The 27,033-nt window shown below is 43.8% G+C and overlaps 1 protein-coding gene across 6 annotated transcripts in view; it reads right to left on the bottom strand.

Annotated features, from left to right (window-relative positions):
- Positions 1-27,033, bottom strand: part of ADA2 (adenosine deaminase 2) — an 83,770-nt gene that overhangs the window by 12,356 nt on the left and 44,381 nt on the right. For 4 of the 6 annotated variants that reach the window (XM_049882131.1, XM_049882132.1, XM_049882133.1 and 1 more), the window contains 6 exons: positions 16,900-16,994; positions 16,476-16,805; positions 14,878-15,103; positions 13,557-13,767; positions 2,217-2,344; positions 169-259 (listed from right to left, as the gene is read on the bottom strand). In XM_049882131.1, coding sequence (XP_049738088.1) covers positions 169-259; positions 2,217-2,344; positions 13,557-13,767; positions 14,878-15,103; positions 16,476-16,797 — 978 coding nt within the window. In that variant the 5' untranslated portion in view covers positions 16,798-16,805; positions 16,900-16,994. Of the gene's footprint in view, positions 1-168; positions 260-2,216; positions 2,345-13,556; positions 13,768-14,877; positions 15,104-16,475; positions 16,806-16,899; positions 16,995-19,588; positions 19,780-27,033 lie in introns of those variants that run through there. The other 2 variants (XM_049882128.1, XM_049882134.1) reach the window with 2 other exon arrangements.

Raw genomic sequence — 27,033 nt, 5'->3', positions numbered from 1 at the left:
AGGCTCCTAGGGATCCTCAGCTCAGGACTCTGGCCAGGCCTGTGCCATCAGCCCTGAACCTCTCCAGAGGGTTTTCTCGTGTGCAGCGCCACGTGTGGTCCCTTCACGAAGAGCTGCCTGCCTGGCCATTTCTGCGTACAGAGCTGGGGACTAATGAGCCCAGGTTACCAAGTCAAACCCTGCCACCATCGTGGGGAAACTGGTTCGAAGAGCCATGGCTGTTTTGACGGATGTTTTGATGACAGATACATTCTTGAATCTGAGAAACAGAGAGAAGCACAGAGATGGCATGACTTGGACTATGTAAGCTGTGGAGTGGTTCCCTCTTGGGGCTGATCTCATCCAGTCCAAGAGTAGAGCAACCATTTCCCAAATCCTCAGCCCCACTGCCCATATGGCCTCATCCCCACCAGACTGTGGTGATCCCTTTAAATGGCTCCACCTGTTAGATATTTCTCCCAAATCCATCTCTGCTGAAGACCCCAGCTGGCTCCAGAGGGACCTACTGTCTCTGAGAAGCAGGCAGGGTAAGGGCTCCCAGGGGGCAAATTGTCTACATTTGGATGAAGCAAAGTGGCCTTGCCTAAAACTTGCCCTGCCTCCCTAAGAGGGTTCCTGGGTCCTGGACGTGGACCCCATTTACTGGACACCTGTGAAATGCCACGTCATTCAAGTTCCTGACGGATAAGTGGGACCCAGGAAACATATTTCATCTTTCACTGGTTCAAGCAGAAACGCCTGGGTTAGGCACTGGTCCCAGAGTCCTGGGCCCTCCAGAACCATATAACCAAGCTGTCTTACTTCCCTTTGACACCACTCTCTCCCTTCAAGTCCAGGATAGGGACGAAGCTAACAGCGTAACAGTGAAAGCACCAAAAGACAAATGTTTGGCATGACTCTGTGACAGGACAAACGTCTCTGCTCAATTCCATGGGGACTTAGTTTGTCCTGCTTCCCAGCCCCCACCCACCTCTTCTCCTCCAGAGCCCTAAGGGAGCATGGGGGCCATTTAGCCACAGAGCTCACCCTCACGCACTCACACTCCCCTGCTCCTGGCCCTGGGAGGGGGCAGTTGGTGCCAGGGAGCCTCTGAGCGGAACCAGCTGGACCCCATCCCACAGGTTCCATCCTGGGCTGGAGCTCTCTCGTGCAGGGTCTCACTCCTGCAGTCCCCCAGATCCCTAGGAGGAGGGGAGGGGATTTGGGGAGGAGGCTCTGAGAAGTTTGATTGCTGCAGAGCCAGCCCTGTGGGAAAACAAAACCCAAAACCAGTGCTGTCGATTCAGTTCTGACTCATGGCAACCCCATGTGTGCAGAGTAGAACTGTGCTCCATAGGTTTTTCAATGTTGTGACCTTTTGGAAGCATATCACCAGGCCTAGTCTTCCGAGATGTTTCTGGGTGGGTTTGAACCACCAACCCTTCGGTTAGTAGTCAAGCTCTTAACCGATTTCACTATCCAGGAATGCCTAGCTGCATGGGAGGGCCGAGTGAATGGAAGTTCTGCCCACTCCTGCCATGCCCCTCCCCTGTCCTGACCGGAGTGACCCCATCTGGCTGCTATCTTTGTGTTCTTGGACACGTACAGGTCATAGGCCTTAGTCTGACTACGCTTTGACATGAGGAGAGAGCTCTTCATTTGGTAAGATAAGAAGGAAAGTCAAGTCAGTAAGCTTTCTGCATTTGCTTGGTCAGTCCCTTCGTCATACCCCCAGGTCACACACATATAGCATTGTGGGGTCTCCACGCATGAGGCTGAGCCAGGTTGTACCCAGGGTCCCCTCACCTATCCGGGCATCCCCCACAGCCACACGAAGCACATGGTGACATTTGGCAGAATCCAGTGGCAAACTGAAACAAAGAAATGGGCCAATTATCCAAAAATCCAGGCAAAAACAACATATCCATACGTGAGTCATCCAGGCCCATGTGGGCTTACAGCCTAGAATTATCTGGAATATTGCCAGAGTTCTTTGTTTCTGTTTGTTATGGATGCCCAAACTAGAGGTGATGTAACGGACACATATCCCCGCTTTGTGGGATCACACACAAACACACGGGCCCAGCACATGGCTGTCTACCATCAAGCTGCCTGACTCCCAGCCTGCTGCCTCCAGATTACCCTTCTGCCTCCCCTTCTCTCCCTTCCCAACCTGGCGTCTGCCTGCATCCAATACACCCAACTCTTGTAGCTTCAGGCAGGCTCTCTTTTCTTACCTGCGATCCGAATAAATGAGCTTGAGTCCAAGAAAATCAGGATGATCCTTCGCAAATACCTCAGCCACTTCCTTGTAAGTCTTCACGCTCCACGCTTCGTCATGCGTCTCCCCGTTCAGTTCGTACACCTGGGAGGAAAGCATGGTGGAAAACAGACATCAGAAGTGGGCAGAGTAGGACATATTTGCTAAACGCCAGTATTCTCTAAAACCAGGTGGACTTTGTACTTTCCTTGTTCAATGTTTTTTACGGCCTCTTACATTTTCTTTGCTGCTTTATTGGAAGTCCTACCTCCCTCTGGGATAACATGCTTTGATGTTATGAGGCAGGGATTTCTGCCTGTCTTGTTCATTACTGGGCTTCCGCACCTAGAACAGTGTCTGGCACGAGGTTAAAAAAAAAACGCCCATTGCTGTCTAGTTGATTCTGGCCCACGGTGATGCCATGTGTGTCAGAGTAGAACAGCGCTCCATAGGGTTTTCTCGGGGATCATCTCTATGCCTCTCACCACTCTCCCACTTTCATCCTGGTTGAGCCATCGTGTGCGCCACGGCCACCTCTATCAGGGCTGCCCTTCGCACTCTGGGTGTCTGCCCAGCTCTTCTCCCCTCCCCAGGCCTTTGGAGTAGCCTTTTGCTCTTTGATCTCCCAGGGATTCTGCTGTGCTGCCTGGGTTGGCGGAAGTGCGGTGAGTGGACAGCTGCTTCCAGCCCCTCCTTGGGCCTATTGGTCTTTGCTGTTTGATTTCCTCTGCTGCTGCCCCACAAAGCCTGGTGTTTTTCACACACTCCCCCATAAGGCAGCCAAGTCTTCGCACCACCGCCCCCCCAACAAAGACCCTGGGCTCCCTGTTGTGAGGGGAAGTTTCCCTGATTGCTTGGCCTGGGGTGGACATGCTCAGCATTACTGACCGTTAAGACTGCCAGCACCTTCCACGGAGAGAACCATAGGTATTGTTACCTGAGTATCTGGTATTGCCTGTTATTATGCTCATTTACCAAGAATTTTTTAAATGAGCTTTTCCTCTCACTGATCCAGAGATTCAACCTTCTCTTCAACAGACTTCCAGGCACTCTGTTAGAACCTTCAAATCCTCGATGCTGAAAGAAGCCTATATGCTTTAGCCAACAGTTCTCAAAGTATGGTCCAAGGACTCCTGTGGGTTTCCTAGGCTGGTTCAGGAGGTCTACCAAATTAAAACTCTTCATAATTTTAAGATGCTCTTTGTCTTTTCATTCTCATTCTCTCATGGGTGTACAGTAGAATTTTCTAGAAACTGCATGGTATGTGGTGATGTCATGGCTCCGGCAGTTAATGGATTGTGTGCTTGTGTATTACTGTGTTCTAAAAATGTCTGTTTTAATTTCTAGTACAGTACACATCAGTAGATAAAATCCACATAAACAAAAGCTCTTTGGTGTCCTCAAAAATTTTAAGAATACAAAGGGGTCCTGGGACCAAAAAGATTGAGAACCAGTGTTTTAACTCAACCCAGAATTGCTACTTGAAATAGTCTTGGCATTGCCCAGAGGTTAGCAGCAGGGAAAAATAGTCTTCAGTGCTGTATCACTACTGAGGCACCTGCCCAGATACCCCAACGGGATTATGAGTCCCTTGAGGGTAGGGTCCAAGTAGTTTTTATCCCTCATCTCCCCTCCTCTTGCACCAGAGTAGGCACTCCATAAATAACTCTTCTTAATTTAAGAAGAGTGCTGTTCATTGTGGAATTGTAAAAGTACCAGGCACATTTTAGGAAATGGACGAATAGATGGCTGTTTGTGCAAGTGTTCCATGGAGAAAAGAAAGAAGCAAAAGACAAAATAAAAAAACAACAGATGATAATTCTGCCTAAAAGGAGATCCCTGTCAGATTAATCAAGTATGCAGAACTATGCAAATGATGCAACCAGAGGCATGATGCGGGCTTGCATATGGCAGTGGTTCCAAGTCATCAATCCTGTCAATCTAGTGCTTATCTCTAGAGAAGTCTGGGACCCCTGCCTTCCAGGGTTCAAACCCCACTGCTAGTTCCCATAGCATGGAGCTCCACAAAGTCGGAATCTGGCCCCTGGGGCTGCAGATGCTGACGCGGCATTCAGAGTGGTTTCCTAGTCTACTGATGCCCCCAGTAAATCAACGCCTTGGCTGCCTCTGCCCTGCCTTCCTGCAGCTACAGTCTCTTGCAAAGAAACTGCCGGCTGGACAGAAGTGCCAGAAAAGGATCTGAATGCTCAAGAGCACCCTATTTGAAGGAGTGGGAGACCTCTCTCTGGAGTTGGGGAAGACCTGCAACTCCACACAGCCTCACAGCTAGTGTGGTTAGATACTGCTAATGAACCCAGGGTTACAGAAGGTTCTCAGCTGATGTGGGGGGTCTGGGGAGCCTTCTTAATTCAGATTGGAGATCCAGTCTGTCCCAAATCAATCATACCTCAGAGGGCTATTGCAAGGGCCAAATGAATTAGTATTTGCAAAACATTTAGAAATGATAACTCTCAATAATAACTATTATTATTACACATCTATCACCAGGTCTCAAAAAAGCAACTCAGAACCTACAGTTGTCTTAGGAAGATGAGTTAATAATTCAGAATTAAATAATTTGTAAGCATGGGTAAATGATACAAAAAGCTGCTCTATCCATTTGATTAAGTCTTGAATTAAAAGTACATGGAACTCAATTTAGATTATCTCAATTTTTAACTGTAGTTTAACTGAGAAACTATAAATCTGTGGGGAACTTATTTGAACTACATACTATTTACATAAACTGATAAAAGGTTCAAAGTTTTATTGTCTAATATATGAGGGAGAAATAAAGTTTTGAAGCAGGAAGGAACCGTTAGGGAAACTTGGGAGCAGAGAGCTGCTCAAATTCACACAATCAGCTTGTATTAGACCATAAACTAGAACCCAAAGTTTCTAACTTCCAATGCATTTAATGGAGTCCCTCAAGAGCTCACCTACTAACCTGAAAGTTGGTGTTTTAAACCCACCCAGAAGTGCCTCAGAAGAAAAGCCTGGTGATCTGTTCCTGAAAGATCACAGCCTGGAAAACCCTATGGAAAGCAGTTCTACTCTAATGGGGTTGACATGAGTCGGAATCAACTCAACAGCAATTGGTTCGGTTTTTTCTTGGTTTAATGCAATTGACTTTCACTGCTAGAGCATCATAAATTCCACAAGTATTAACTGAACTTCTACAATGTGCCCAGTGTGTACCCAGAGCTCCACATCCATCATCTCATTTAATCCTCATACTACTCTGTTAGGTAGATATCATTTTATAGATGAGGATATGGAGGCCTTAAAAGGTTAAAGAACTCAGCCTCACCCCATATTTGAAGGGGGCTGAATATCTGCTGAAAGTCAGCATGACGTTTACCCTGAGGTGCCTTCCTCCCTAAGGGCGGCCCCAGCCCTCACCAATTCCATATTCTAGACAGCGTCAGCTGCACACTAGAATCACAGGGACTGGTGATGCTGGTCCCCACTCCAGAGCAACGAAATCAGAATCTCTGGGGGTAGAAACCGGTGTTTTTAAACTCCCCAGGTGATTATCGTTGATAGCCAGGGTCTAGCGCTACCATTTCTGCAGATTCAATAGAAAAGTAAACAGCACAATTACAACATAGTAGAATAAGCGCTACCACAAAGAGGAGCAATTGAGAGGGGCCCTAGCCTCGATAGTATTCTTGCAGAGTAACACCAAGAACACCAGTATTCAGCAACAATTTTCAAAAAACTGTCTGCCAACCAAACCAAAAACCCACTGCCATCGAGTCAATTCAGACTCATAGCAACCCTATAGGACAGAGTAGAACCACCCTATAAGGTTTCCGAAGAGTGCCTGGGTGGATTCGAACTGCCTGACCTTTTGGTTAGCAGCCGTAGCTCTTAACCACTATGCCACCAAGGTTTCCTTCTGCCAAGAATCCAGGAAAAAGTGTGTGTGTTTGGGGATGTGGTAGGAGGGCAATAGGAGCGCTTGTTACACACAGCATCCACCAAAAATGTCTGGGGGCGACCATCAAGGTTCTCTTTCCCACCGACATGTCTCTCCCCTAAGACCTCCCATCAGTAAGTGCCAGCAGGGCGGTCTGCTGTTGCTAATCCTTTTGGGTCTCTTAAGAGTACCACACCAAAAACTTGCCTAGGCCCAGTCTGAGCGTCAGATTTGGGCAGTGGGGGAAGGGGCCGGAGCCCAGGACAGAAGACCCGCCTAGCAACTGTTGCTATAGGCTAGTAGCCTTTGTTATAGAGCATTAGTAACACAATAGGAGGCTGAGCAGCCAGGATAGTCCATCAACATCATCCCCAGGCTCTGAATTAGCCCCACAGCCAAGAAGGGGGAGGTAATGCGGCTCAGCAAAAGAATTCCAGTGAAGACTGTTTTTAGTTGTTAATGTGTTGATGGCTCCCCCTACTCTGGCTAATGGGGGGCATTAAGGCACAGACTCTCCATTGCAAGAAGCCTTTGTTCGAGGGTCAGGCCAGGACAAATGGTCTATCCCATCCCCCTCAGTGTCCACCGGAATCAGAAATCCCAGCAGCCCTCTACCTTCTAGGAAGGCTGGCTGGAGTGGGGTGGGGGGTGTAAAGAGGGGAGCAAGGACGGGAGCGAGGCAGTGTCCTCCCGCAAGTTGCCTATCCTAGAGTCCTACTCCTGTCATGTCAAACTCAGTAAGGAGAAAATACCCACCACAGTAAAGGGGGAGGGATGCAACAGGAAAGCATTGCTTCAGCCTTTCTCTCCAATCCATTTTCTCAGCAACTTCCCCAGATACATCCCCACTAGGCTCAAGATGAAAGTCACAGACCTCGAACCCACCAAGAGCCAAACTATCTCAGCAATTTTTTCCCTCCCTTCTCTTGGGAACCCTCGTGGCATAGTGGTTAAGTACTAAGCCTGTTTAACCAAGAGGGTTGGCAGTTCAAATCCACCAGGTGCTCCTTGGAAACTCTATGTGGCTCTACTATGAGTCAGAATCGACTTGGCTGCAATGGGTTTGGGGTTTTTTTTGTTTTGTTTTGTTTTTCTTGTCACCCTCCAAGAGCCTGAGGTTGTATAAGATTAAGAGATGGCTCTCAGCACTCACACTGAAGACACTGCCGGGATTTGTCCAGTGGGAAGCTACTCCCCTGCCAGGGGCTAGTTCTAGGTAAAGCACCAACTCAGCTCATCCTAGGGAATGTCATTTCCCCTCAGGAAGTAACAAAACAAAACAAAAAAAAGCTGGATATCCTCCCTGAGAGCTTCTTTTGAGATGAAGGTGGCTGCCCTGAAGCTCAGAAAGCCCAGCGCAATGGGAAAAGCACTGAATTTGGGAGTGCAGCCTCTATCTGGTCACCTGTTACTACCATCGTGGCCTTAGTGAGCCTCAGTTTCCGCATTTAGGAAATGAATTAATATCTTTTCTTCCACTCAGTCTCAGATGCCTTGTAGGCAAAGTGCTTTGTAAAGGTCAAAGTGAATTAAGCCCTTTCTCAAAGTGTGGTCTGGGTCATCCAGTTGCATCAAACCACTTAAGGGCTAGTTAACATTGTAGTTTCCTGACCCCACCCTACAGCCTCACTCAGAATCAGAATTCTGGGAGGTCAGGGTCCAAAAGCAGGAACCTTAAAGAGTACCTCCAAAGTACTCCTATGTACCCCAAAGTTTGAGAACTACCACCAACAAGTGTGATTTCATTGTTGGTGCCTGCCGAGGATATTAGAAAATATAAGAGCTGGTGCCAGTCTGAAATAACCCACAATTTAGTTGGAAAATCAGTACTTATGTGTTATGACATAAATAACATGAGGTAACAAAAGAGGGGGCCTGGAGAAAAACACGAAGGAAGACAAAGGAGGGGAATACTGAATGCCACAGGACAAGGAAGGCAGTGAAGGAACTGATACACTAAGGAGGCGGGACTTAAGTGGGCCCAGAGAGGAGGCTGGAGCTTAGATGGGGCAGGTCTGTGGTGGAGAGAAGAGTTTTCCAGGCCAAACACATGGGAATAAATTGTGCCAGCTCATCTCTTTCAAGAATCCTGTTCTCTCCAGAAGATGGATCAGGGCCTCTCTCTTCTTTTAAAAGGATTGTTCTCTTTATCATTTAGCACTGAATGCACTGATCCATAATTTTTTGTACCTAGGTCTTTTTTTTTTTTTTTTTTAGGTCTTATCTACTCCGCTCACAAAACTGATGAAAGCTCTACCTAGGAGCCAAGGACAGCCTCACTTCACCTCTCAAGAACTCAGAAAAAGGATTATAAGTGTGTGCTCAGATAGCTAAACTGTCAAACAAACAGCAGATCCAAGTGGAGATATGCAAAGTATCCTGGGAGGCTGGACTCAGCAGGGCCCAGCCTAAAGATAACCTTACTGAGGTATTAACATATCTAAGGAAAAAGGTGGGTCAGTCCCGCAGGCAAAGAAAAAGGAGAGTTGAGACTTGAAGCTTGGTTTCCTACAAAGAGAGAGGGAGCCCTGACCCACAACTAGAATAACTGGTTCTTGAAGCAGGTGTGGGTCCCGGTGGCACAGTGGTTAAAGTGCTCGGCTGCTAACTGAAAGGTCGATGGTTAGAACCCACCAGCTGCTCCACGGTAGAAAGATGCTTCCATAAAAATTTACAGCCTTGGAAGCCCTGTGTGGCAGTTTTACTCTATAGGGTCACTATGAGTCAGAATCAACTCAACAGCCTCTGAAGCCCCAGTGGTACAGTGGTTAAGAGCTTAGCTGCTAACCAAAAGGCCAGCAGTTCAAATCCACCAGCTGCTCCTCGGAAATCCCATGGGGCAGTTCTACTCTGTCCTATAGGGTGGCTATGAGTCAGAATCTCCTCAACGGCAACGAGTATGGTTGAGGTTTGGTATAGGGCCTCTAGATGGCAGTGAGCTTGGGTTTGGTTTTTTGGGGGCCAGGTTCATCCTTCATTAGGGAGCCTGTGAGCCATTTACATCAACCTGGGAGTGTTGTTGCTGTTAGCTGCCATTGAGTCGTCCTCCAACTCATGGTGACGCCATGCACAATGGTATCAGGCTGCTGTGATTCACACAGGATTTTCATTGGTTGATTTTCAGAAGTAGATCGCCATGCCTTTCTTCCTAGTCTGCCTTAGCCTGGAAGCTCCACTGAAGCCTCTTCAGCATCATAGAAACAAAACATACAAGCCTCCACTGACAGATGGGTGGTGACTGTGCACAAGGTGCATCAGTCAGGAATCTAACCTGGGTCTCCCTCATGGAAGGTGAAAATTCTACCAGTGAACCAGTGCCTCAAATCAATCTGGGAGTAGTGAAATCAATTTAGGGGGTCCTTTTTTTTTTTTTTTTAACCAGCATTAGGGAACCCTGGTGGCGTAGTTGGAAACTCAGGTACTCCTTGGAAACTCTATGGGGCAGTTCTATTCTGTCCTATAGGGTCGCTATGAGTCAGAATCGACTCGACGGCACTGAGTTAACCAGCACTAAAAAAAAAAAAAAAAGAATGTAAAATATCAGTCATTTTATATTGCAATGTTTCCTGAAACCTTTGTTTCATTTTACAGATGTATGTGGTTTAAGTGTGAGAAACACTACCTTAAATAGGAAATTTTTTGGTTTCATCAGATTCTCCAAAAGGTAACACTGGCCACTTTCTTCTTTGTCTTCTCACCATACCGCATAAACAGTTCTTTAACATCTATAAGAATATTGGTTACATTCATTTCTTTACCTGTTGGTCTCCCCACTGAGAAAGGATTGGGTGTGGATTCTGTCCTATATGCCTTTGTTCACCCAGCACCTAGCGTAGGGCTTGACACAGAGCAGGAGCTTGCAGGTGTTTGATGAAAGGGGAGGGGGGAAGGATTAAGGGAGAAAGATTGAAAAATAAGGGTGGGGTGGTGAATACACTCTGTGTTATGAGTGACTTTCCTTACATGCCAAAGAGTTTGAACTTTATTCCATCAACACTTGGGAATCACAAAAAAGTATATTTCAGGGAGATTAAAGACAAGGTTGGATGTAGAATGGTTTGGAGGAAAATCAGTGAGGAAGCTTCCGTAGTAGAACAGACAGGAAACAGCAATGAGGGTTGGTAGTACTCAAAGGGCAGGAAGAGCCAGGGGAAGGCTTCCTGCAGGGAGCCTCCAGGGCCTTGATCCTGAGCAGACTCCAGTAGAGAGAGCCCCAGGCTGGGAAAAAGGGAAGTTGGGAGTCACCAGGCCCTTGCCCTCCTTGCAGATACCCAGCCAGCACTGCCAGAGCCCAACAGCAATGCTCTGCTTCCGCTGGAAGCCACCAGTAATGGGCATATGAGAGACAGGGGGAGCACAGGCTGTCTAGTGCCTCCCTACCCTTTTATACCTTTAAAAACCAGTGTGTTCAAACACTTATGCTCATCCAAAGACTTCACCAAATGAGTAAAAAGATTTACCTACAGGCTTGCAAAAATTTTTAGCTATGGTATTTCCAATCAGCATCTGATCTCTAAAATGTACATGACACCACAAAAACTCAACAACAAAAAGACAAATAACCCAATTAAAAAATGGGCAAAGAATATGAACAGGCACTTTACCAAAGAAGACATTCAGGCTGCTAACAGATACATGAGGAATGCTCACGATCATTAGTCTTTAGAGAAATGCAGATCAAAACTGCAATAACATTCCATCTCACCCCAACAAGACTGGCATTAATCCAAAAAACACAAAATAATAAATGTTGCAGAGGTTGTGGAGAGACTGGAATTCTTATACACAAAAGCTAGAAATAGAACTACCATATGATCCAGCAATCCCACTCCTTGGCATATACCTTAAAGAAATAAGAGCCTTCACACGAATAGATATATACACACCCATGTTCATTGTAGCAGTCAAGAAATCAAAAGACGCATTGCATTGGGCAAATCTGCTGTGAAGGACCTCTTCAAAGTGTTGAAGAGCAAAGATGTCACCCTGAAGACTAAGGTGCGCCTGACCCAAGCCATAGTATTTTCAACCACATCACATGCATGTGAAAGCTGGACAATGAATAAGAAAGACTGAAGAAGAGTTGACTCCTTTGAATTGTGGTGCTGGCGAAGAATATTGAATATACCATGGACCGCCAAAAGAACGAACAAATCTGTCTTGGAAGAAGTGTGGCCAGAATGCTCCTTAGAGGCAAGGATGGCGAGACTGCATCTTACATACTTTGGACATGTTGTCAGGAGGGATCAGTCCCTGGAGAAGGACATCATGCTTGGCAGAGTACAGGGTCAGCAGAAGAAAGGAAGACCCTCAAGGAGGTGGATTGACACAGTGGCTGCAACAATGAGCTCAAGCATACCAACGATTGTAAGGAAGGCGCAGGACCAGGCAGTGTTTCGTTCTGTTGTGCATAGGGTTGCTATGAGTCGGAACCGACTCAACGGCACCTAACAACAACAACAACATGTTCATTGTAGCACTGTTTACAATAGCAAAAAGATGGAAGCAACCAAGGTGGCCATAGATGGATGAATGGATAAATAAATTATGGTATGTTTACATAATGGAATAGTACACAACAATTAAGAGCAATGATGAATCTGTGAAACATTTCATAACATGGCACAATCTGGAAGACATTTTGCTGAGTGAAATTAGTCAGTTGTAAAAGGACTAATGTTTGAAGCCACTATTACAAGAACTCTAGATAAAATTTAAACACAGAAGAAAATATTCTTCGATGATTACGAGGGTGTGGAGGGAAGTAGAGGGATATTCACTAACTAGATAGTAGACAAAAATTATTTTAGCTGAAGGGAAGGGCAACACACAACACAGGGGAAGTCAGTACAACTGGACTAAATAAAAAGCAAAGAATTTTCCTGAATATAACCAATGGTTTAAAGAACAGAGTAGCAGGGATGGGGGCCTGGGGACATGGTTTCAGGGGACATTTAGGTCAACTGGCATAATAAAATGCGTTAAGAGAACATTCTGCATCCCACTTTGGTGAGAGACATCTGGGGTCTTAGGTGCCAGCAAGCAGCCATCTAAACCCCCTCCCCCCAAAAGGAAACCCTAGTGGTGTAGTGGTTAAATGCTACAGCTGATAACCAAAGGGTGTGCAGTTTGAATCCACCAGGCATCTAAGATGCATCAATTGGTTTCGAGCTACCTGGAGCAAGGAAGAATGAAGAACACCAAAGGCATATGGTAAAGATGAGCCTAAGAGATAGAAAGGGCCACACAAACCAGAGACTCCATCAGTCTGAGACCAGAAGAACTAGGTGGTGTCCGGCTACCACCGGTCACTGCCCTGACAGGGAACACAACAGAGAATCCCTGATGGAGCAGGAGAACAGTGGGATGCAGATCTCAAATTCTTGTAAAAAGGCCAGGCTTAATGGTCTGACTGAGACTGGAGGGACCCTGACGGTCACGGTCCCGTTGTTAGCCCAATATTGGAACCATTCCCGAAGCCAACTCAACAGACAGGGATTGGACTGGACTGTAAGATAGACAACGATACTGGTAAGGAGTGAGCTGCGTGGCTGAAGTAGACAGTTGAGACTATGTGGGTGGGCAACTCCTGTCTGGTGGTAAGATGAGCAGGAAGAGGCGGACAGGAGCTGGTTGAATGGACACAGAGAATACAGGGTGGAGAGGAGGAATGTGCTGTCTCATTAGCAGAAGAGCAGGTAGGAGTACACAGGAAGGTGTGTATAACTTTTTGTCTGAGAGATTGACTTGATCTGTAAACTTTCACCTAAAGCACAATAAATAAATAGATAGATAAATAAAACCAGTGTGCTAGTATGAAACCTGTTTTTACACATTAACCCTGCCCCAATTCTATTTCTGACAGCTTCTGTGACTACAGCATTGCCCATAAAAAGCCAAACCAAACACGTTGCCATTGAGTTGATCCGGACTCATGGATTGACTATAGAAGTCCCCACTTAAAATGCAACTACGTTCCACAGAAAGGACCCCTCAGGAGCTCATCCACCATTGTCACATGGGACTAGATCCATGACTAGATTCATCAGCAAAAACATTGTTGTAAGGGACTCAGGGATGTGAAAGAAGACATGTCATGAAAGGTCCCAGCATCCAGGCCAAGGTCCAAGACCAGGGAACCCCCAGCACCTAGGAGGCACCGTGCAGCCCGTGGAAGGGAGAAGAGCAGTGAGGGTAATGGCCACAGTTCTGCTTAGGCCAGTGCAGTCCATTTGGGGATCCCCTTGTACTAGTGACCTGGGGGAGGAATTCATGAGCATTCAGTCTTCTCACCAGCACTAGAGTGGACTCTATGAAGACCAACAGGGTGAGATCTGAAAGTCAAGCACAGAGCAGAGGAGCAATGGAGAAGAAAGGAGAGAAAGGCCAGCTCACCTGAGACAGCTTGGCTCTGAGCTCCAAGTAGATCACATTGTCCAGGTAGAATTCCTCCAGGCCCTGGAAGATGTAGTCTCTAAACACTGGTGCGTAATGGACAAGGCCAGTGATTGTCGTGAAGATGGTTTCAAACCTTGCCCAAACAGCACTTTGGTTTGCATAAGTCATCTCGGGGTTCTCAGTCATCAGAGTGAAATTCTTCAGCAAGCTGCCCAGGACACAAGCGTTTGTGTGTGAAGGAGCACGCTTCAGGCCATTGCATACAGGCACCTGTAGGGTTTCTACACGCCTGGCTTCTCCCACCCAAAAGCAAACCAGGACGTGAGGGTGATAAGGAGGAGGCAAAAGGTAGTATCCCTGGCTCTCCGACCCAAGGGCTCCATCCCGTGACCAGGTAGCTGGCTGTAGCCTTTGTACTCCCCAGTAGGCAGCTCAGGAGGTTGGCTCACCCAGCCAGGCTCTCCTATTCTCCCTCCATTTGCTTAGCCCATCTGACTTTTAGGTACTTACATTGAGACCAAGCTCTCTTTGAGTAGTACAAAAAGAAATAAATAAAGCCCAATGTCATCAAGTAGACTCTGACAATCCCATGTTACAAAGTAGAATTGCCCCATAGGGTTCTCCTAGTGGAAGAAGATTACCAGGCCTTCCTCTCTTGTACCACTGGGTGGGTTTGACCTTCTTTGGGTGATATAGTTTACATCCCAGATCTGCCATTTATGAGCTGTGTGGCCTTGGACCACTTACTTAACCATGCTGAGCTTCATGTTTCTTATTTCATAAAGGTAAATAGCCTCATGAAAGTACTCTGTAGGTTGTTCTATGACTAAAAGAAGTGTTTTATAACATTACTATACAAGTAACAATACTATGATTTCTTATAATATTACTTCTTTATATTATTATATACTATTTTTATAGTATATATTATAATATTACTACTTATAATAATATTACTATAAAAGTTTGTTAAGTTGCTTTAGCGTGTTTTTAAACTGTTTCATCTACCAGCTGCATTGTTATCATCCCAGGAGCTGGCCTCATTGATCATCAAGACAAATTTCATTTTATGCAACAACAGCGTTGCTGATCAAATCAGGTTTTTAAATGCACCAGGAACTTACTATGGGAAGAAACGGCACTAAAAGCTTTTGTGAAGCAAAATACTCGTCTGTAAAGTTAAAAAGAAAACACCTCCTGATTTTTTTTTTTTTAGGCCAAATTTTTGTATAAGAGTTTGTACCAAGTGACACACACCTGCATACTGCATGTTACCTATGACAGGTGTGCAACCCCTGTTTTCTGGATCACCACTCACCTGTTGTCAAACTCAGTGACATTCTTCAGATCTTTTCTATACTGCTCCAGCAAAATCCACTTTGAACATCCTTCTTGACTGGGGGTGGGAGGGGTTGGGTGAGCAAATTTGAACCACAAGGTCCCTTTTGCAGTGAAACAGATATGGCAGTGGGGCCTGTAGGTGACATTTTTCACCAGCCAGTCCACATCCACCATGCCAAAGTCATGGAGGTGTAAGGCAGCCCCTGGAAGGGAAAGAAGAAGGTGAGGGAAGTGAAAGAAGGGAAGCCCTGATTTCAGGGTTAGGGGCTTGTGAGGATGGTGCCAATGGACAAGAAGTGGAAGGCGTAAGAATTTTTATCTGGCCAAGTTCTTCTGGAGAAAAATATATCTTTATCACTCTAGCTCCAAGACCTGATCTATTTCTTGCTTTTGTCTTCCCATTACGGCCACTGCCTTCTTTGCTGTAGCAAAGAATGAGGCTTCCTTATCTTCCTCGCTCATTAGTCAGAAACCATAAGTGTGTCGGGTGTGGAATCAGAAGACTAGAGTTCAAGTGGTGCTCCACCAGCTTCTAGCTCTCTGTTTGGAGCCCATGTCTTTAAATAAGGCCTCTGCATCCCACACTGGATGAAGGGATGTTAACAAGAGTGAGCTGCAGGCACCCAGGCCCTGCTTGTACAGCTGCTGTTGGTCCCCTTACTCTTCTCCCCAGCCCCCCACCCACATGCTTGCTTCTCATTCTCTGCTGAAGGCCAGTACCTGTGGGGCTTTTGACCTGCAGGCTTTGCCATTTGGGGCTCCATGCTGGCCCTTCAGACTTCTGCCAGTTTTGACCCCAGTGCATGTCAAGGCACAGTATACACTGTCCCTTTGCTCTTCCTGCTCTACGCAGTACCTGGTCCTGACACTGAACCTGTGGCAGGTGTCCCAGGTGTGTGAGGCTGGAGCATCTCTATCTCTAAGCCTTACGTTCCCCGTCAACTGAGAATGACAAGATACACTCTACCAATCTCACAGTTATTTTTATTTTAATCTTAACTTATAACATTTAAATAAAGCAAGGTATAGAAAAGTAAGTGGCAAACTGCTATTTCTATGTATGAGATTATAATTATTTTACTATTCATGGAAATTTGTTTATACTACCTGGTGATACTATATCATATTGTATCCTATTTGGTGACTGAGTCCCTGGAATAGGAACAGGAGAATGGGGTGAAAGGAAAGATGTGAAGGGAATAACAATATTCTACAGGCCCTGTACACTGTCTTATGGCCAGACACTTTTCCAGCTTTGTCAGGGAAGACCAGTAACAACCAGGGACAACTCCCCACCCACACAACCCCACTACTGCCTCTCTGAAGCTGAGTTCCCTCAGAAGCAAGGTTTCTGGTTTTGAGGGTGAACCTGCAGCTACCATCAAACATGCCTTCCTAGTTTTCCAGAGAGGACAATGGATCAGGGTTGCTGAGTGGCATTCCCAGCTACTCTGCTGAGTACTTCTTTAGATACTGTCCTTGTTAAGAATAATAAGTAGCACAGACTTCCAATAAGCAGCTAGAAGTTTCCCCATACCTTCCCGGGGCCCCCAAACTGCCCCTCTCCAAACCTACCTTTTGGCATCTTCTTCAGGATATGGAACACCTCACTTTCCTCAATGAGTTTCTTGGCCTGGAAAAAGTGCATGCTGGGTGGGAACCTCTGGGTCCTCATGGCCTCGGTTATCTCAGCCTTTTTGAATGTCATGAGCTTCCCATTGGCCTGTTCCTCTTCTTCCTTCAGCACAAGTTGCCCACCCAGCCGTGCCATCTTCTCTCTCTTTATCAGCTCATTCCGTGCCTCATCTATGGATATGGTTGAGCAGGAAAAAGGCAACACCACAGCCAAAAGGAGGGGGAGCAGGGCTGCCTGCCTAGATGGGCCACCCACCGACATTGCGATGCCTAGAAGAGGAAATTGATCAGATTGAGACTCAACAAAGCTAAAAAAATTTTTTTTAGAAAGGGGGAATGAGTAAGTGAAAATCTACGTATTTACCTGTGGAACTCTCACTTCCTTTCTCCCACCCTGTTCTCAGATAACCAGCAGGCAGGATATTGAAGGATTTTTTTCTGAGACCCCAGAGAAAAGACCTATAGGTACAGAAATGTAAGAGGTTCCTAAATATGAGGTCTCATTATAGGGAAGCTTTTCAGTCAGCAAGCTTTGCTCACACAAAGAGAAAGAAACTGCAATCAGATTTTTAGAGTTTTACTTTTAAATACATCCAGAGCTCAGAACAGTGGATCACGAGACATTTGAGGAAAGTCTCTAACATGAGAGAGAGAGAGACACACACAGACCAAACTAAAACACACAAAGAGAGGGAACCAGGAAGAAACTGGCAATTCAGGAAATAAAAGAAAAAATGTAAAAGAAGTACAACTATTATCCTTAGAGAAATTAGAAAAAAAAAAAAAAGACATTGTGTCTATAAAACAGAAACAGATTATAAAAATGAACAGAAAATACAAAAGTTTTTAGAAATTAAAAATATGAAAGCTGAAGTCTAAAAATTTACATAGAAAATATTAAAAGATATAGTTGAAGAAAACACTTAAAAAGTAGGAGAAAATAAAATGAGAGGATTATTGGGCCAGAAAATCCAACACTCAAGAAATAGACATTTCAGAAGGAAAAGAACAAGAAATAGATGGGAGGAAATAATCAAATAAATAATATAAGAAATTATTCCAGAGCTAAAGACCTGAGTCTCAAAATTGAAAAGACTTGTTGAGTACCTAGCATAGCACAATGAATTATTAATACCCATGCCAAGATACATTGTCTTGATATCTCAGAACACTGGCATTAAAAAATATTCTAAAAGCTTCCAGAGAGTGCCTAGTCCAAGTTGACAGTGAGCAGGAATTTAGCGAAGGAAGGAAAAACAAAAACCTTGCATTTATTAAGAGTTCTCTTTTACCAGGTACTATGTTAAGCATTTCACATGGGTTATCTATTTTAATTGCATTTAAGAATTGTTTATGAATACTTGGAATTATATGTACCAGAACAGAAAGGATGATACAGTATATTGGAAAGAATGAAGACTATAAATTAGGAGACTTCAGGAATAGTCCCAAATTAGTATCAGTCTTTAACTGTGAGACCTTGGGCAAATTACTTAGTGTATATCAGTTTCTTCATACATAGTCCAAGTCACCCTTCTTGTAAAAAGGATGAATTAGACTATATTACTGTTTCCCAAAGTGTGATGTGTGTATCATCAGTAAAACCCGTTGCCGTCGAGTAGATTCTGACTCATAGAGACCATGTGGGGCAGAGTAGAACTGCCCCATAGAGTTTCCAAGGCAGGCCTGGTGGATTCGAACTGCTAAACTTTTGGTTAGCAGCCATAGCACCTAACCACTACGCCACCAGGGTTTCTAGTTTTGCTGATAATGACTATGAATTACTTTGATAAGCATGTAGTATTAAAAAGCGTATTAGCACCTCACACCCATTATGACTACTGTTATTTAGGAGTCCTGGTTGTGCAGTAGTTAAGAGCATTGTCTGCTAACCAAAAGGGCAGCAGTTTGAATCCACCAGCCCCTCCTTGGAAATCCTATGGGGCAGTTCTACTCTGTCCTGTAGGGTCACTACGAGTTGGAATTGACTCTACAGCAACAGGTTTGGTTTTTTTAGCATTGTTATTTAAATTGAACTAAAAAATTTTAAGTAAGTTAATTTAAAGAAAAATGTTAAGTAAATAGAGGTACAGGGATATGACAACAAATAAAAGTTTGGTAAACATTGGACTAGATTACATGCAAGATTCTATCCAGCTCTGGCATTCAATTATTCTATGGTAAATCGAATGCCGAGAGGGAATTTTAGGAAGAACTAGATGGCTGTTTACTCCAGTATCACAGTTACCATAATATACCTTGAGAATCAGAGAGTTAGACTTGTGAAGAATGCCTTCAACTTCATTAAGTCTTTGCATCTCTCCTCAGACTACAACCAAGTAAGTCTTTGCCCTCATTTGAAATCACCAGAGAAAGTGGGCAGTGACATCTAAGTCACCATCACACCCACCCCTTGCTGCATCTTCCACTTACCAACCCCACCCCATTGTTCCTCTCTCCCTATAGCCGAAGCCACCAAGTTTAGAAATTTTCATCGCTGTCCTCCCTAAGAAGGACCCGAAAATATGAGGGAAAAAAAAAAAAAAATGAGAGGATTACTGGTCCAGAATTACGTGGCACATCGTCTGGGGACTTTTCCTGACCAGCCAGACAAAAGTTCGTCTAATATTGGCCAGGACTAGCTCAGTCAAACACAAGGAAAAATAATCTATATCAACATTTATTGGTCTACCTACCTCATGTTCTCTCTGTCTCCACAGATTTTTCTTTTACTTATAAAAGAGGGTGTATGAAAATTCGATTAAAATAGTGTGTTTCTAGACCAAGAACAAAGAAACAAACGGTGTATATCTGTGACTTCAATAAAAGTCCTTGGGCCTGCAACCATTTTCAGAAGACTGTTGTGGAAAAAACCTATGTTCTTCCTCCTGACTGAGAGTTAGAAACTGACTTAAGACGGGGGACTGGGTGGATATTGACAAGTAAACAAAGGCTAAGACCCCAAAGTCCCAGCTGTCAGCTCACAAGCCCAGAGCTCCACCCAGACCTTCACAGCCGCTGTTCAGACCCCTACCCCAGGGAATCCCAGTTACCTCAGAGCAGCTCCAGAAACTACAGACTGTTTGCTTAGTCCCCCCAACAGCTGTGTCAGAAGCACCAGAAAAGTTCACCATCCAGTTTCACTTCCTGTCAGGGCAGGTTTCACTTCACTCCAGCCTCACACTGCACGGGGAGGCAGGGAAGAGGAGGTCTGACAGGGCCTAGGCAGCAAGTGTGTGTGGTGTGTGTTTTTGAGCATATTTGTACGTGTGTGTGTTTCTGTGTGTGCATGGAGGTTTATTTGTGTGTTTGTGGGGAATAGTGGGTGTGTGTGTGTACATATGTTTCTATATGTATTTATGTGCTTGTGTATATGAGGGTTTATGTTGTGTGTGTGAGTTACGTGTGTGCTTATATATGTTTGTGTATGTGCATATAGGTTTATTTGTGTTTGTGTATTTGTGTGGATTTCTGCATGTGTGTATATTTATGTGTTTGTGTGTATGTAAGTTCATGTGTTTGTGCATGTGTTTGTAGGTGGATGATGCGTGTGTTTGTGTGCATATGGGGAGGATTTATGCACGTGTTTGTACGGGTTTATGTGTATGAATGAGTTTATGTGTGTTTGTATGTGAAGGTGTGTGTATATATGCACAGGTCGGTTTATGCATGTGTTTGTATGTGTTGTAAGGTCCAGAACGCAGGTTTTTGGACAACAAGCACCACAAATAGGCCCTCCAAAATCTGATCATGAACTTTGGGAAGTGTGCCTTTCCTCAAAATGTGATTGTGGCTTTTGGGGCAACCTATTGGACAGAGGGTAGAAGGCAGATATGATAAAATGTAAATGATTTAGGGAGAAAACACAGGGATATGGGGACAGGGCATTACCAGGAGAGGGAAGAAGCAAGGGTGGGATGTGGGGGAGACTGACAAGAAGAGTAATGGCTCCAAGAGGGAGTAAGTGGACAAAGCACTGATGACCAGGAGCCAGAGGGTTTAAGAGCACTGATGCTGGAGACAGATCTAGCTTTGCCCCCAGCCAGCTATGTGGCCGTAGCCATGTTATTTACACTCTCTTCAGTTTCTTGATCTGAAAATAGAGATCATAAAAGTACCCACCACGCAGAGTCATTATGAGAATTAAATGAGAAATACATGCAAAAAGCCTGGTGTGCAGTAAGTTCTCAATAAATATCAGGAATTACAATTATTGGCACATTTACCTTGGACCCATAATCAGAAAAGGCCAACTGCTAGAAAAAGACACCATGCTTGGTAAAGAAGAGGGCAAATGAAAACAAGAAGGATTGACACAAGAGCCAAAACAATGGACTCGGACATAGCAATGATCGTAAAGACAGCCCAGGACCAGGCAACGTTATATTGTGTTACACATAAGATCCCCACAAGTCGAAGCTGACTCAATGGCAACTAATAACAATTATTGGAAGTGACTGTCGGGATACATCATGCAGGTCACACTAATTAAGAAATGTGAGACCGTGCCAGTGACTTCTATGACACGTACATGGTCTATATACTTGGCCTGCACCCTACTCCTTCCCAGGCCCACTCTCACAGCCTTCCGCCCCTACATTGACTTACAAACCCCACAGCACTTTCAGTTCTTCAGCTCCTAGGCCTCTGGAGCTCCTGGGCTCCTTGTTGCCATCTTCTCAAAAACGTGAAGAGTCATCCATTTAGTAAAGAAGAAGAAATTCTAAAGTGAAAATGTAAAGGAATTAGGAATTTCCTCATTAAGAATGTGCCAAAGTTCAAAATTATTTAATTTTTAAGAAGTCAGAGGAATCAAAAGGAACACACAAATAGAAAAGAAAAACAAAGTTGATGATTCAAGCAGAAGGGTAAGGCAAGCAAATCACAAATCATTTGAAGATTTTTTTCAAATCCCAGATCAGAACTAAAGATATAGCTTTTCTTTCTAAATGCTTTGATTAGAAGCAGGAACTAATTTTCACATATCAAAGGTTGGCTCTGGGGATTGCAGCTCATGAGCTGGCCAAGGAGAATGGTGAGCCAGCTGGCAGCAGTGGCCCTTGAGCTGGACTTACTAAGTTGGGCAGAACCTTCTCAAGCTTAGATCTTGAGGCAGAAACAAAGAGGAGAATGGCTGGGTGCAAGTACCTGGTCACAGGATCAGAAACAATGAATTGGAGCAGGGAGCAGGCCCAGGAGGAGCTGAAAGGAGGTATGCAATGCTGCTGAGGTTGTGGCTGCTCAGTCCAGAGCCAACATCTTGGTCTTTTGTGGTAGAACCATCTCCACGGGGGGCCTTTTGTGTCTGGAGCCACCTCCAAAAGGAGTCAGCCTCTTTCAGGTGTGACTCAACATTGTCTAACAGAAAACGTGTAGCATCTGATGACAGCAGGAAACAGGGTATAAAATTGTGAGGCCATTTTGGAAGAATATTCTGTCAAGTGCAGGCACCGTAAAATGCGAAACGGGCTGTCGTTTTTAAGCTTTATTGAAGAAGATTGTCAGCAGCAAAAACTGGGCTTATTGTACTCATAATCTGAAAATCTACAGGGCAGAAAATGAGGACCAAATATCTTTTCTTTTCTTTTTATTTATTTATATCTTTTTTTAAAAATTGTGCTTTAAGTGAAAGTTTACAAATCAAGCTAGTCTCTCACACAAAAATTTATATGCATCTTGCTATGGCCTCCTAGTTGCTCTCTGCCTAATGAGACAACACACTTCTTCTCTCCACCCTGTATTCCTCGTGTCCATTCAGCCAGCTTCTGTCCCCCTCTGCCTTCTCATCTCCCCTCCAGACAGAAGCTGCCCACATAGTCTCAAGTGTCTACTTGAGCCAAGAAGCTCACTCTTTACCAGTATCATTTTCTATCTTATAGTCCAGTCCAATCCCTGTCTGAAGAGTTGGCTTTGGGAATGGTTCCTGTCTTGGGCTAATAGAAGGTCTGGGGACCATGACCCCAGGGTCCTTCTAGTCTCAGTTAGACCATTAAGTCTGGTCTTTTCACAAGAATTTGAGGTCCGCATCCCACTGTTCTCCTGCTCCCTCAGGGGTTCTCTGTTGTGTTCCCTGTCAGGGCAGTCATCAGTTGTAGCCGGGCACCGTCTAGTTCTTCTGGTCTCAAGCTGATGTAGTCTCTGATTTATGTGGCCCTTTCTGTCTCTTGGACTCATAATTACCTTGTGTCTTTGGTGTTCTTCAAAGCATCTTTTCAATTACTACAAAACTAAGCCTAAAGGGAGAGAAGCCCAAAAAGGCAAGTGGGTTATGACCCCAAAGTTGGAGACAGGCGTTTTCAAAGTTAGGGATGGTGTAAGTCCACACAAATATATCAGAGTCATTTTCATTAAAACATTTCTTTCTTCCCACCAAAACATGAGTTGTATGCTGTTGCTCTAGCCAAGGGAGAGTTCCCTGTAAAGTTTAAAGTGCTGGATACACCATTTTTACATAAGTAAGTAAGGTTCTCTGCCCCCAGGATCTAAGAAAGTGGAAATAATAATTGTTCAATTTTATTGAGAATTACGTGTATTTACTCATTTAATTCTTATGGAAATCTTATAAGGTAGCATCTATCGGTATCCCCACTTGGCAAATGAAAACATTGTGGTTTGTTTTATGTGAATTTGAGCTCTGCTCCACACTTTTTTCCCTCTCCGTCCGGGACTCTCTGTTGTGCTCCTGTCAGGGTGGTCTTTGGTGGTAGCCAGACACCATCTAGTGTCTAGTGTCTATCTCAGGCTGATACAATCTCTGGTTTATGTGGTCCCTTTGTCTCTTGGGCTAATATTTTCCTGGTGTCTTTGGTATCCTTTATTCCCCTTTGCTCCAGGTGGGTTGGGGCCAACTGATGCATATTAGATGGCCGCTCGCAAGCTTTTAAGATCCCAGACGCCACTCACCAAAGTGGTATGCAGAACATTTTCTTAATAAACTTTGTTATGCCAATTGACCTAGATGTCCCCCAAAACTATAACCCCCAAGTCTCAGCCCCATCTACTCTGCCCCTCAAAGAGTTTGGTTGTACTCAGGAAACTTTTTAGCTCTTCCTTTGGTCCAGTTGTGCTGAGTTTCCCAGCATCGTGTCGTCCTTCCCTTTACCTAAGATGATTCTTGTCTACTATCTAGTTAGTGAATTCCCCTCCCCACCCTCGTAACAATCAAAGAATGCTTTCTTCTATGTTTAAACCTTTTCTTGAGTTCTTATAGTAGTGGTCTTATACAACATTTGTCCTTTTGCAAATGACTAATTTCACTCATCCATAATGTCCTCCAGATTCATCCATGTTATGAGATGTTCCGCGGATTCATCATGGGAGCTTATGTTTTTAATCACCACAATATTTTTAGGAAGCAGAAAATTTAACTCTTCCACTGAACTGCTGTGTGATTTTGACTAATTTTTTTTTTTAACCTAAAGCCTTCGTGCTTTATCTGCAATAAGAGAAAAAACATGTGGCTCTTGCTAAGTTTTTGCCCAACTAAATTTGTGTGTGTGTGTATGTATGAAATAATATATCTGAAAATGTTTTAAAAACTTGAAAGTAAAATAACTATACAACTATACAGAATAAGTAATATTTCTTGCACAAGTATTTCTAAAGTATGTTTTTTTCTGGCATCTTAGAACAAGCTAAATATAATTTGACCTTTTATTGATGACTCAGGGTCATTGTTATGAGCATTCATTACCATACTTTGTATTGCTATTGCACTATCATGATATTTAGTGATGCTACTGAGGTATGTATCACCGTTTGAACTTGTTTTAAATGGCTTTAGACTGTTCTGTTTGCACGTGCTTTTTTTCGTACGATATTTCTCTCCCTTCTCAAGCAGTTAAGGTGCTACTCCTGCAGGTCTGTTCTCTAGCAGTCTCTGCTTCTGATGTGTTATCTCTTGTCTTTGGGCAGAAGAGCCAGACAACCAAACCTGCAAGATTGTGTATATAGTCATAGTCCATAGGTTCTGAGTGAGAGGCTCTTCAATTCCCCTATGAGCCAGGGCATATTCATAAGTGCATGTGCTTACTTTCAGTTAAAGATGGCAGTTGAAACATGCATTAACCTTAGTTCCCTTCCAAAACCCCACTGAAATGACAGTAATGAGATTTTTTTGAAACGCACATATTCACAAGGATGAAGAAAACAGGAAAGGAGAAAATAGCAACAAAATTTTGGAAGCCAGAAGGTAAATGAACAAGGGCTGATGATTTAGAAGACTTAAAAAAGCTGAGTCTTAAACCAGCAGTGAGAAAAGCCAAAACAACATTGGATGCCTCTGGACATAGGGGTGAAGCTGGGTCCAAAACAGGAGGGATGGTTGGAAAACCTTTAAAAAAAAAAAAACTAGAGTCACAGACATTCTCTTCCGGTGCAGGTTTATTTTCTGAAGAATGTAAAACAGAGAGTCTCTGGTCTAGTTAAAGATGAGGGTAAAAAAAAAAGAAGATGAGGGTACCACCCTAAAAATGAGGGGATTACTGAAATTTTGTATATTGAACACTGAATTCCCTAAGCCTTCTTTCTCTACTAGACTCCTAAACAACAGCAATTAACTTATACCTGCAAGCAGGAAAAGGGAAATACCTTCTCTGCAGCTTTAACCAACCCCAGTGAAATGACCTGATGACACTGATAGGAATTTACTGGATCACTATATAGTAAAACTCACAGCCGATAACTTCCTTCCCCCCAACACACACAGCTTATAGTATCCTTTTAGTACCCCCACTTTAAAATATAAGCAGGAAGCCAAGATTCACTACATTCGAGGAAAGCCACTGTTACTCAGAAACAAACAAAAGTCATCTTGGAAGAAAGAGAATAAAGGGGAGAAGACTTCATCTAATACTAACACCTCAGAGAGATAAGGTATTGCAGCCATGAAACAAAATCAAGACACTATGAAAGAAGAATAGTCTAAGAATGAAAAAGAACTCTTGGAAATAAAAATACCCGTTTCCTGTTGCCGTTGAGTCAATTCTGACTCATAGTGACCCGATGGGACAGAGTAGAACTGCCCTATAGAGTTTCTAAGGAGCGCCTGGAGGATTTGAACTGCCAACCTTTAGGTTAGCAGTCGTAGCACTTAACCACTACCCCATCAGGGTTTCCAGAAGTAAAAATAAGGGAGTTTAAAAAAAAAAAAATCTATAAAAGAGTTGAACCATAAAATTGAGGATATCTTCTACAAAAAAAAAAAGTAGAGCAAAAATACAATGGTAATTAAAGGAAAGAGATTAAAAATATATATATAGGATAAATAGTTCAAGAAATCCAATAAATGAAAACTCAGTGTTCCAGAAAAAGAAAGCAAAGTGGAGAAAATCATCAAAGAAATAATTCAAGAAAATATCTTAGAACTGAAAGCCATGGCAGTCAAGATTGAAAGGGCACTAGGAAAGCCCAGCACAGTGGATGAAAATTGACCACAACAATACCCATCATAATCTTGTTTCAAAACACTAGGGACAAGTGAAGAATCTAAAATCATCCAAAACAAGAGAGTAAACCAGGAAAAAGGAAATCAGGGGATCCAGGAAAAAGAGAAGTCCTTGGGTAGTGCAAATGGTTAACATGTTTGGCTGCTAACCAAAAGATTGGTGGCTCAAGTCTACACAGAAGCACTTGGAAAAAAGGCCTGGTGATCTACTTCTGAAAAATCAGCCATTGGAAACCCTATAGCACACAGTTCTATCCTGACACACGTGAGATCACCATGAGTCAGAATCAATGGCAAATCATTACCGATTTTAGGAACTAGAGGAGCCAACACAAGAGAGAAGCAGAAGAAATTTCCAGCTTGAAGATGAAGATGCCAAGACTAGAGCTATACAGCAGGCCTAAGGGCAACAGTCCTTGACCAGCTGGAGCTGGCAAAAAAGCCTTTGGGAGAGAGTTTTTCAAGATTAAACTGGTAGGATCCTGATGTGTTTGACTGTACTGATAAGAGTTTCACACAACAAAGTTGAGAATTTGAGGATGAATGAACAAAAAGGACATCAAAAATGAAGTCAAAGAAAAAGTATGACAATCATTAATTCCGTGGAATACAAAGAGAGTTGTGCAGAAAAGGAAAAGTTATCATAGTAAATTACACAGCTTCGTGGTATCTATATATAGTCATACAAATATAAACACTGAATATAGAGCTGGCAAAATTATGATATAAATATATTGGGATGATGGAGTGATAGAAAATGTGTATGTGTGTGTTGGTGCTGGAGGGCAGAGCTGAGAGAGAGCTAAAGCTTCAGCCTCTATAATGGGAAGCCAGCAAATAATGCCTAAAATGGAAAAAATCAAGAAAAAACAATATAAACATTTATTAAGGATATGGAGTGAGATAACTAAAAGATTCAGCTAAAACACTTGAAAAGCACTGCTTCTGAAGAGCATGAACTAGTTGGTGTGGGGGTTGGGTCTGACTGTTGTGGAAATCTTTGACTCTTTAAACCATGGGCATGAGTGCATGGCCCTCATTAAAGTGACTTCT

The sequence above is a fragment of the Elephas maximus genome, chromosome 4 (assembly GCF_024166365.1).
Source record: "Elephas maximus indicus isolate mEleMax1 chromosome 4, mEleMax1 primary haplotype, whole genome shotgun sequence".
NCBI lineage: Eukaryota > Metazoa > Chordata > Mammalia > Proboscidea > Elephantidae > Elephas > Elephas maximus.
Note: the sequence above shows the minus strand (reverse complement) of the source record. Positions and strands in the feature narration are given on the sequence as shown.